Below are 12,590 nucleotides of genomic sequence, written 5' to 3'. Positions count from 1 at the left end.
CAGTTGCAAAGGAGAGTTTCTATTTGAAAAATGCAGGAATATGTATCCCAGTTTCATTTGCTTCCGTTTAAGAAACGTTTTTCAACAGAAGCTGCAGAATTAATACACCCTGATCCAGTGGCGGCTCCTGAACAAATTCTCAGGGAGGGCAATTTTTCTGATGATTTAGGTGACCTACACACATTTTTAAAAAGATATGTCCAGCAACAACATGAAGACAGGGGCAGCATATAAGTCAATACCAGAAGCATTTATTGACTGATCTCAAAAGTGTTGGCTTACAAAAGCAAAATAAGTTATCACAGTAAAAATAATCAAGGGTGTTCTTTCACATTCCTCAACACTGCATAAACAATATGCATTTCCATAAACAAATGAAATATCAGCTGAAAATACAGCATCTTGGTATTTGTTCAGATTGCAGGATCAACAAGAGCTTTTACCACATTTTTTGATATTGTTTAATCTTACCTTATGGCCTGCACTTGCTTGTGAAGCTGTCGAGGGCACGTTTGATAGAGACAGCATCGATGTCCTTCTTCTGTAGCTTCTGGTACAGAATGTCGGCGTGAGGCATGATTTTGTGAAAAAGCCGCAGGAAAAAAATTAAATCTTCATCATGTAGTATCCTCACGTAGCCAGCTGCCTCTCTCAAGGTGTGCTGGTCAAATGAACCCAATGAACCCGTCCGGATGGCTTCAAAACATTATATGAGGTCGTCTCGATTCGTAGACAGTGTTCACGACTCTGCTGTTGCTAACCTCATCGTTGTGGCGGCGGACAGCTAGCCTGTATCCCTCATCCAGTTGGTGGCAATATTCACTCTCCCAAAAGCAGACAATCTCAAACAGCTATATGTGGGTCTTTGACAGCTCATTTTTCTTAATCTTTTCTGAAAGATGGTGCATGTCGGTTACACCAGTCGCTGTCCAAGCGGTGCTGTCTGCTGTGCCGCCTTCAGGGTGGAAGAGTAAGCAGGGTAGCAAAAAACTGCATTAGCTACATCGCAGCCTGCTAGCCAGGTTTTCCCGTTCATACCAATTTTTGGAAAATCCTCGGGTGTAGGACTTCCCCCCTTTAGTAGACACCTGTTGAATTATTACATTTGGTCTGGGAGGTCCTAATTGTTTCGTTGCCAATTTATCTTCATTTGTTCGGCCGACAAAAAGGAACTTCTTTCAAAGACACAATCGAGTTGGACTGAAGCCTAGCCATTTTGATAGTAGTAGTGAATTGATTGAGGCTGCTACCTGGTCTTTTCTTAGTTACGTTCATTCATGGTTACGTTATGTATGACGAAAGCGCTGTAAGTGCATGCCCACAGACACCCATAGAGAATGTATTGAAAGCTTTGAAATGTGAAAGAAATAGATTTTACATGACAGGCTATGAGAGACTTCTGGGCGATTTTCAACCTGACTGAAATCGCCAAAAAACGGGCGGGGCCATTTGAAGCACGACTTTAGCCTGATTTGACATTTAGTGGCTGGCAGATCAGACGTGAACACTGATAACTGCTGTTGCCGTGATATAATTTTTTATAAATTTATAAAAAAAAAATATAATTTTTTTAATTTTTTTTTTTTATAATTGATTAGAAAAAAAATCCCTTCCTTTTCCCGTTTGGCAGTGCGTCGCCCATATCGCCCTATTGAACAAGCCGTCCCTGCCCTGATCACACATAAACACAGTTCACTATCATAGCAGCCAGGTTGAATTCCCTCTCACCTTTTCCCTTCGTTTGTGGACTTCAATGAACAACACATCAGCTGTATGTGACCAGGCAAAAAATAACTTTACAAACCAAACCATGTCATAACCGCCACACACAGCCTACATCGTTGTCCCCATATTAGCTAAAGTAATGTCCTAGTCAACATAGCTAATAGAACTAATGCGTTAGGAAACCCGCTACAATCCCTTGCAATTAATAAAACCCAAAAGCTTACCTTGACTTGGAAGAGTTCCAGTGTTGTGTTGGATAGTCATAGCCAGCTAGCTAACATAGCATCATTCTGTTTGAGCTGGGTGTTTGAGTAACTAAACTAGCCAGCTGCATTTGCTAGCTAAGTAAGTGAAACTGAAAGTGAAAAAAAAAATACAATCTCTCTCTCTCTCTTGCTTCTCTTTCATTTTTGAATAAATTAATTTGTTGAAAACTGTTGTCTTTCTCTCTCTTTGAGTCACATACTCACCACATTTTATGCACTGCAGTGCTAGCTAGCTGTAGCTTATACTTTCAGTACTTTCAGTTCAGGGTGGACAACATGTCAGTTCATGCTGCAAGAGCTCTGATAGGTTGGAAAACTGGTCCACAACTGTCAGGATGGCGGTGTTGCCATCAGATGGGGGAAGACCCGTGACAAAGTCCAGGGACACGTGAGACCAGGGACGGTGAGGAACAGGCAGAGGTTGGAGGAGACCAGCCGGAGCTTGCAGAGGAGTCTTGTTCTGCGCCCCATTCGTGCAGGCGGCAACGGATGCGGAGACGTCAGGAACCATGGTAGGCCACCAAAAGCAGTGTTGCACAAAGGCCAGGGTCCGATGGCAGCCCAGGTGGCAGCAAAGCCTGGAGGAGTGGGCCCACTCCAGAACCGAGGAGCGGACAGCGTCAAGAACAAACATCCGGTTATCTCGGGTTCTCTCGGCAACGGAGCCGTCGGGGACTTCCGGGATGCCTTGGAGGCGAGGTGGAATCCTTAGGCGGGCGAGTGGAATATGACTTCCTCTCCTTCCTTTGTTCCCGTAGTCGCCCATCGATCTGAATGGTCAAGGCGAAGAGCGAGTCGAGATCCGTCGGTAGTTCCTGGGCTGCAAGCTCGTCCTTTACTTCCTCCGATACTCCTTGCAGGAACGTGTCGAACAGCGCTTCTGGGTTCCAGGCGCACTCAGCTGCCAACGTGTGGAAATCCACTGCATAGTCTGCCACACTGCGGGATTCTTGCCGAAGCTAGAGTAACTTCCGGGCAGCCTCTCTCCCGGACAATGGAGCATCGAAAACCTTCATTACCTCCTGCATGAACTCCTCCATTCTGAAGCATACAGCCGACTGTTGTTCCCACACTGCCATAGCCCAGGCAAGGGCCCTCCCGGACATCAGTGTCTATCCAGAAAATCACATTGTCTTCGAGTGGTCCGAAGAGAAGGAGGAGGGCTGCAGCTCGATGTTGAGCAAACACTGAGCGAGAAATGCCCGACAGGTTCCCGACTCTTCAGCGAAGCGTTCCAGGGGAGGTAAGCGGAGTTCTCGGGAAACCGGGGAGGCCGCACTGCTAACAGCTGGGTTACTGAGGGGCTGGGAGGTTACCGTCATGGTAGGCTGCCTAACAGATAACCCGCGGAATTGCTCCAGTTAAACGCTCGGTCATGGCGTTCGGCCAATGTCTGGAACCCTTCCATGAGACCACAAAGCAACTCCTCGTGCCTTCCAATGGTTGCTCCTTGGGAGGAGATGGCGTTGCGGAGCTGGTCCGAGTCTGCTGGGTCAGTCATGGCCAGTTCATACTATCACGTTTCAGGAGAAGACGCAGATGCAGACAGTGTCGAAGTAACAAAAGTTTATTACAATAACAGGGGGCAGGCAATGACAGGTCAAGGGCAGGCAGAGGTCAGTAATCCAGATCAGAGTCCAAAAGGTACAAAACGGCAGGCAGTCTCAGGGTCAGGGCAGGCAGAAGGGTCAAAACCAGGTAAACTAGAAAACAGGAACTTGAGAAATACAGGAGCAAGGGGAAAAACGCTGGTAGGCTTGACGAAACAAAACGAACTGGCAACAGACAAACAGAGAACACAGGTACAGTGGGGAAAAAAAGTATTTAGTCAGCCACCAATTGTGCAAGTTCTCCCACTTAAAAAGATGAGAGAGGCCTGTAATTTTCATCATAGGTACATGTCAACTATGACAGACAAAATTAGGAAAAAAAATCCAGAAAATCACATTGTAGGATTTTTTATGAATTTATTTGCAAATTATGGTGGAAAATAAGTATTTGGTCAATAACAAAAGTTTCTCAATACTTTGTTATATACCCTTTGTTGGCAATGACACAGGTCAAACGTTTTCTGTAAGTCTTCACAAGGTTTTCACACACTGTTGCTGGTATTTTGGCCCATTCCTCCATGCAGATCTCCTCTAGAGCAGTGATGTTTTTGGGGCTGTCGCTGGGCAACACGGACTTTCAACTCCCTTGCTGATGGAAGGAGGTTTTCACTCAAAATCTCACAATACATGGCCCCATTCATTCGTTCCTTTACACGGATCAGTCGTCCTGGTCCCTTTGCAGAAAAACAGCCCCAAAGCATGATGTTTCCACCCCCATGCTTCACAGTAGGTATGGTGTTCTTTGGATGCAACTCAGCATTCTTTGTCCTCCAAACACGACGAGTTGAGTTTTTACCAAAAGTTCTATTTTGGTTTCATCTGACCATATGACATTCTCCCAATCCTCTTCTGGATCATCCAAATGCACTATAGCAAACTTCAGACGGGCCTGGACATGTACTGGCTTAAGCAGGGGGACACGTCTGGCACTGCAGGATTTGAGTCCCTGGCGGCGTAGTGTGTTACTGATGGTAGGCTTTGTTACTTTGGTCCCAGCTCTCTGCAGGTCATTCACTAGGTCCCCCCGTGTGGTTCTGGGATTTTTGCTCACCGTTCTTGTGATCATTTTGACCCCACGGGGTGAGATCTTGCTTGGAGCCCCAGATCGAGGGAGATTATCAGTGGTCTTGTATGTCTTCCATTTCCTAATAATTGCTCCCACAGTTGATTTCTTCAAACCAAGCTGCTTACCTATTGCAGATTCAGTCTTCCCCAGCCTGGTGCAGGTCTACAATTTTGTTTCTGGTGTCCTTTGACAGCTCTTTGGTCTTGGCCATAGTGGAGTTTGGAGTGTGACTGTTTGAGGTTGTGGACAGGTGTCTTTTATACTGATAACAAGTTCAAACAGGTGCCATTAATACAGGTAACGAGTGGAGGACAGAGGAGCATCTTAAAGAAGAAGTTACAGGTCTGTGAGAGCCAGAAATCTTGCTTGTTTGTAGGTGACCAAATACTTATTTTCCACCATAATTTGCAAATAAATTCATAAAAATTCCTACAATGTGATTTTCTGGAGAAAAAAAATCTCAATTTGTCTGTCATAGTTGACGTGTACCTATGATGAAAATTACAGGCCTCTCTCATCTTTTTAAGTGGGAGAACTTGCACAATTGGTGGCTGACTAAATACTTTTTCCCCCCACTGTATAAATGCACTGGGGATAATGGGGAAGATGGGCGACACCTGGAGGGGGGTGGAGTCAATCACATAGACCGGTGAACCAGATCAGGGTGTGACACAATACATAGCCTACCGCATATTACGCACTGCAGAAAAACATTTTAAAAACTGATTTAAGATGTCTTTGGTACATAATTGGTCTAGCTTATACTCTAAACAAATTATATGATTCACCTTTGAGTGTGGACTGTATTATTGTGCATACCGGATGGACTGGTTACCTTATGCTACCCTCCAAACTTTCTATCCATGCTTCTGGGAGAGAACTAGGCGTTGCTGTTGGTTCATTGATTGTGCAGGGCGGCTTACAGAGTTAGCCTACAATTATAGTGAATTTTTTGTATTTGATTTTGAATAGCCTAGTAATAGGGATTTTTTAAAAATATTTTCATAATTAATAGGCTGACACATTACCTTTTAGCTACAGAATATCTCACCACTGTGAGTTTCCATCTCCTTCTCTCTCTCATCCATTCCTTTCTCAAGCATGCAGAGAGAGGGGCTGTCAACAGTTTAATGAAATGTGTTTGGTTGTGAAAACATGTTACTATTGATGTTCCCGAACAGATTCCACTTGGTTTCCCATATTAAGCACTGTGTAGCTGCAGGAACAGGGTTGGAGAGCCCATGGCATACAGAGTTTGGGCGGAATATCACCTGTCACACAGTCCGCACAGTGAGAGGCTGCATGCTCCTCAAACAGTGGCTGATGCATGGAGTGAAATAACCGGAAAAACAAACTGGCAGGAAATCGGCCTCCATTCGCAATTTGAGTGCATATGGATGACATGTATTTTTCCCCCTGCCCGTGTTCCTGCGCATTTGATAATGGGCCATTCTAAATTGAAACTAATTTGACATATTAGTAAAGAAAATATTAAATTGAGAATAGTCTGATGGAAAATATGAAAATATGATGAGTTAACAGCATGTTCATTCTGTGGCAAGGAACAGAGCGCAAGCTTTTTTTAGCTACTTTCTCAAATCGTAAGTAGCCTATAGTCACATCATGCAGCCCATATATGTTTTGATTTCTAAGACATTCTACGGTTTGTGTTATTCACAAGTAAAGTGAATGACACAAATAATCACTTTTACGCTCAACATAGCCACTTCATATGCACATTCGCTCCAGAATGGGAAAAATATCCTTTCTATTTTATTCAGCTATGTTCAATTATATTCTTCTTACAATAAAATCATATAATATAAAATAAAGTAATGGCACGGGACATATAAGCATCTATTACCAGTTGATTAAATGCCATGTCCGTTACATGTACAGTGGGGAGAACAAGTATTTGATACACTGCTGATTTTTCAGGTTTTCCTACTTACAAAGCATGTAGAGGTCTGTAATTTTTATCATAGGTACAGTTCAACTGTGAGAGACGAAATCTAAAACAAAAATCCAGAAAATCACATTGTATGATTTTTAAGTAATTAATTTGCATTTTGTTAAATGACATAAGTATTTGATACATCAGAGAAGCAGAACTTAATATTTGGTACAGAAACCTTTGTTTGCAATTACAGAGATCATATGTTTCCTGTAGGTCTTGACTAGGTTTACACACACTGCAGCAGGGATTTTGGCCCACTCCTCCATACAGACCTTCTCCAGATCCTTCAGGTTTCGGGGCTGTCGCTGGGCAATACGGACTTTCAGCTCCCTCCAACTATTTTCTATTGGGTTCAGGTCTGGAGACTGGCTAGGCCACTCCAGGACCTTGAGATGCTTCTTACGGAGCCACTCCTTAGTTTCCCTGGCTGTGTGTTTCGGGTCGTTGTCATGCTGGAAGACCCAGCCACGACCCATCTTCAATGCTCTTACTGAGGGAAGGAGGTTGTTGGCCAAGATCTCGCGATACATGGCCCCATCCATCCTCCCCTCAATACGGTGCAGTCATCCTGTCCCCTTTGCAGAAAATCATCCCCAAAGAATTATGTTTCCACCTCCATGCTTCACGGTTGGGATGGTGTTCTTGGGGTTATACTCATCCTTCTTCTTCCTCCAAACACGGCGAGTGGAGTTTAGACCAAAAAGCTCTATTTTTGTCTCATCAGACCACATGACCTTCTCCCATTCCTCCTCTGGATCATCCAGATGGTCATTGGCAAACTTCAGACGGGCCTGGACATGCGCTGGCTTGAGCAGGGGGACCTTGCTTCAGGTCATTGACCAGGTCCTGCCGTGTAGTTCTGGGCTGATCCCTCACCTTCCTCATGATCATTGATGCCCCACGAGGTGAGATCTTGCATGGAGCCCCAGACCGAGGGTGATTGACCGTCATCTTGAACTTCTTCCATTTTCTAATAATTACGCCAACAGTTGTTGCCTTCTCACCAAGCTGCTTGCCTATAGTCCTGTAGCCCATCCCAGCCTTGTGCAGGTATACAATTTTATCCCTGATGTCCTTACACAGCTCTATGGTCTTGGCCATTGTGGAGAGGTTGGAGTCTGTTTGATTGAGTGTGTGGACAGGTGTCTTTTATACAGGTAACGAGTTCAAACAGGTGCAATTAATACAGGTAATGAGTGGAGAACAGGAGGGCTTCTTAAAGAAAAACTAACAGGTCTGTGAGAGACGGAATTCTTACTGTTTGGTAGGTGATCAAATACTTATGTCATTTAACAAAATGCAAATTAATTACTTAAAAATCATACAATGTGATTTTCTGGATTTTTGTTTTAGATTCCGTCTCTCACAGTTGAAGTGTACATATGATAAAAATTACAGACCTCTACATGCTTTGTAAGTAGGAAAACCTGCAAAATCGGCAGTGTATCAAATACTTGTTCTCCCCACTGTAAGTGTTTCAAATGAACTAGTGGAGGATGGATGATGATGGTGATGTCCTTGTCTGTGTCCCCCCAGATGTGGGTTCAGTGGAGGGGTTGGCGTACCACCGTGCCTGGGACACTCTGTACTGGACCAGCTCTACCACCTCCAGCATCACCAGACACAGTGTGGACCAGAGCCGGCCCGTGGCCTTCAGCAGACAGGCTGTGGTCACACTCTCTGAAGACGACCACCCCCATGTCCTCGCCCTGGACGAGTGCCAAAAGTATGTGGTTCTGATTCTACTAAGTCTCGCACAAATTCTGACATCATTAAAAACAAGAGACTAGCCTGGTCCCAGATGTGTTTGTGTTGTCTTGCCAACTGCCATGTTTATTGTTAAAACATAGGAGTTGGCAAGACAGCACAAACACATCTGGAACCAGGCTAGTCTCTTGTTTTTAATGATGTCAGAATTTGTATGGAACACAAATGTAGTTCATTAGCTACTACTTCAGATGCAGTATGTAATTATATGCCTGAAGCTATGGTTGTATATGCTCAACAGATATATAACAGATATACATATTGGTAGCATTAAAACACAAGACATGCCTCCTTGGACAAATGTAATTGTCTTGCTGTTTAAAGACAATTCTGTCTAACTCATGTCACCTCTTGAATGGATCTCAGTGGATTTCATTTTGTTAGAGCAATCAGTAGAATTGTATATGACAGATATGCATTCAGTTCTGTAGAGAAGAATGTATCCCTATGGTGTAGTGAAGGCGAGACATTTAATTGGTTTGACACACTCACATTTGAAGAAATACTGCCTGCAGTGCTTTCACAATAACAAACTAATGTTCCTGTTATATCCATTAAGATATAAAAGCATATCTCAAACTACAGTAATTACGCATGCCAATGAGGTTCTCACAGAATATGACCCAGAGTTCACAAACTAATTTAAACTCTTGACCTCAGTGGGTATGCATGCAGTTTGTAATGAGGCACATTTCCACTACAGAACGCTGCTAATTTAAATATTACCTACTATGATGAATAAGCACTCTCTGACATAGTATTCTAACTAGCCCCTATGAATCATCAAGACTTTCAATGCTGTAAACATTGTCTACTATAGGGAGGGTCCAGCATAACCATATATAGAACTATCTCTATTTTGCTCAACCTTTGCTAAGAACTTCAAAAGTATCCGTTGTTCATCTTTGATCAGTACAATACAATACCTGGCAGTTTGATGAGGATAGAATCCCTCCACTTCCTCTTCTAAGTAGTGGATTTGTAGCTGCTGTACACTGTAATACAATTCACATATTCCTTTCATTTAGCAGAACCTACTTCTTCAGATAGATAGGGATATTCCATTTATTTACAATCCCACACGATTATAATTTTCCGTATTCTTAGTAGTCCCCTCAAAGAAATATGAATGCCCATTCCATTCAGCATTCATTGATGCTAATCTGGTTTTTATTAAATGGAAAGTGAGTAGCAGAACTGAAACTGTAGCACCCACCTTATTAGAGATGGGAGCTGCAGTAACTCCTGCAAGGCGACGCTAACACAGCCGACAGAGACAACATGAGGAGCAGATGACAAGTCATGCAGGCCATTGTGAGCTATGGGATCACGACCAGATAGAGCAACAGGCAATTTAAAACAGCTGCCTATGAATAATTCTCACAGCTATTAGTGTTTATTTTCCCCTACAAAAAAAGTCAAGGAGCTTGACAAGTTACAATTTCAGTCCTATTAAAGCCATCATACACTCCCCTGATTCATTTTCAAAGAGCATATATTTGTTTTGTCCTCTTCACTGTGGGTGGTGTAAAGATGTCTGAGGGGAAATGTGCATATAGAGAGATATTGAATCTAGGTAACATCTGTTTGCAGTGAAGGTGGAAATTGCTTTTAGGACTTGAGATAATAACAGTTATGTTTACAAGTCTTTTATCTATCTCTCCTGTTTCCAGTCAACGGACTCCTTTAAAACGGTTTCTCAAATCTCCATCTACTTAAAAGTAGGTTTTTGAATGTCTTTTGAATGTTTATTTCAGCCTGATGTTTTGGACTAACTGGAACGAGCAGCGTCCCAGTATTATGAGGTCCAACCTGGCAGGAAACAACATGAAGGTGATCGTCAGCACTGACATCCTCACTCCTAACGGACTCACCATCGACCACAAGGCTGAGAAGATCTACTTCTCTGATGGAAGTCTAGGGAAGATAGAGAGGTGTGATTACGACGGCTTACACAGATATGTAAGTATGGCCGACATGAGGATTCTATATGTATGCCGCTCTAAATGTGATCACAGTTACACTATATTACTGTGTTACACTTTGGGCCGGATTACAAATAACTTTCAATGGAGATTATCCATTAAGCATGTTTTTTAGTCCAGGACTAGGTTTAATCTGTCTTTAAAACCTAAGGGCTCAACTAATGTCATAGAAGGACATACCTACTTGATGTCATGTCATTAACACATTCTAATGAATGCACCCTCTTACTATGCAAGACATGCTGCAGCTTGTTTGACTTGGGCAGCAGACAAGACCACAGAACCTGGGCGTATTCATTAAATCTCACTTTCTTCACTAAGGACCAAAAGTATAGGCAGTTCAAAAAGGTAATTACTTATTGTTGAACCAACATGTGTTCTGACGTTGTCATCGTCTGTAGCTTTCTATGGAGGAGATAAATTATATTTGAAACATGGTAGACACAAAGGCAATGATTCTCTGCTGAAATGTTGGTGTTATGCCCCCTTAAGCTTAAATGGGACTCATTTTCTACCCGCTACATTATCTTCCATTCCTATTGAGCCTGATGGCGTTTCAGCCGTCATACAAGGGATGGCTTCTGTAATACCTCTCAGCATTCTTTTCATATATTATATCTCAAAAGACAGAGTCAATGGTTTACTTAATTATATAAGTAATTTCCCTTCAAAAGTAAAGGAGAGGGCTAATCTCATTTTATCATTGAGAGGTGGCATGCATAATATATATTAATAGTGGTGAAAATCCAGAATATGTACTGTATCCTTCCGTGTCCCCGGCATGTAAGGGATTACAATACATTGTGGCTCTCCTCTTTGCCGATGGATTTGTGCTTGACACGACCTCTGTGACCGAGGCCCATCTCAATTAGTTACCCATAAATTTGCCAAAGCAGGGTCATGCGGCTCAAAAGTCTCACCCTTTGGGTTCCCTACGGTCTCTCTCCTGCTAATGAAGGCTCACACAGAAAAGCCATGTGGGTACGAGCCCATCACTCTCCCAATTAGAATGTGAAAATTAACGGATTATCAACAAAACAGTGGTGAGACACCCTGGGTGGAGAGAGGTGGGGAGACAGAGGGAGCGAGAGTTGACTAGAGTGGGACGTCCTGCCATTATGTGTGATGGTGTGGGGGCGGTGCAGGGCGGTATGGGGGTGGGGTGGTACAGAGTGGGATTGAATAGCAGAAGGTCCACAGAGGGACTCCATGGCTCCTGCAGCTCAGGGATCTGGGAGTGTCATTACTGCCTGACAGCCTAACACTGTGACTGTGTGACACCGCCTCTCCACCTCCCTCTGCTCTGACAGACAAGAGATGAACACAGAGTACAGCGAAGAGCTCAAAAGGCCCACTTGCCCTGCTCACTCCAGTGTGCCATTTTAAGTGGAGCCGTCGGTCGTGTCATTAACTGCCAGAAGTCCAGAGCGCCCACTGGAGAATGTGATGGGGATAAGATGTCAACACATTAAGGCAGTGAAAAGACTACCTTTTAGGTGTGAACAGACTGAATGCTAATTGAGAACTGGCTCTCAAGGGTGGTTATTATGTTATAAATGTATGATCACTAAAGATTTATACGATCCCAAATCCCAAAATTAGAGTGTGGCATGATATGATCTTCAGACTAAAATTACATATGAAGAATCTTCTTGGGATTGTATCAAACATGATACAATTATTTGTGAAGTTTTATATACATTGACATACTTATGCGAGAGCTTATCTAAGGGCTTGTCCAACTTGAGGTGTCATAAAAAAAAATGCACCCCCTCCCCAACATTAACAATATTTTCACATGACCCTCCCCCTCATAAAATGTACCATAAAATGATGATTACCACAACAAATAACAATAACTGTAGCAAACCTGCATTCATAAACGTGCATATCGACTTGACCACTTCAGCATGGTTTTGTGGCAAGGCTACGGGCCAGAAGGTTGAGGGTTTGTCGACCACCACGGATGAGCTCACTCTCACTCTCCCTCTCCCTGCATGTCTCATTACAATACAATCAGAGTCAGCTACAGACAATGATCAGCTAGGGGGAAATCAGATGTTCAACATTTTGATGCTTTATTTATAATTATATAAAATATATGCCATCAAAAAAAAATTTCCACCAACAGGTTTCTGTACCAATGCACCACACACAACCAATAAGCAATGCATAACTGCATACCGATTACCGACTTTGAGCTTCCTTTTGGTT

General features: G+C 43.1%; 1 protein-coding gene across 1 annotated transcript in view; it reads left to right on the top strand.

Annotated features, from left to right (window-relative positions):
- LOC121554930 (low-density lipoprotein receptor-related protein 1B-like) overlaps window positions 1-12,590 on the top strand; it is a 331,365-nt gene that overhangs the window by 184,333 nt on the left and 134,442 nt on the right. The window contains exons 36-37 of the mRNA XM_041868634.2: window positions 8,161-8,350; window positions 10,149-10,353. Of these exons, the coding sequence (XP_041724568.2) occupies window positions 8,161-8,350; window positions 10,149-10,353 (395 nt within the window). The remainder of the gene's footprint in view (window positions 1-8,160; window positions 8,351-10,148; window positions 10,354-12,590) is intronic.

Source organism: Coregonus clupeaformis, chromosome 40, assembly GCF_020615455.1.
Source record: "Coregonus clupeaformis isolate EN_2021a chromosome 40, ASM2061545v1, whole genome shotgun sequence".
Taxonomy (NCBI): Eukaryota; Metazoa; Chordata; class Actinopteri; order Salmoniformes; family Salmonidae; genus Coregonus; species Coregonus clupeaformis.
The sequence above is the reverse complement of the archived record's forward strand: the minus strand, read 5'-3'. Positions and strand labels throughout refer to the sequence as shown.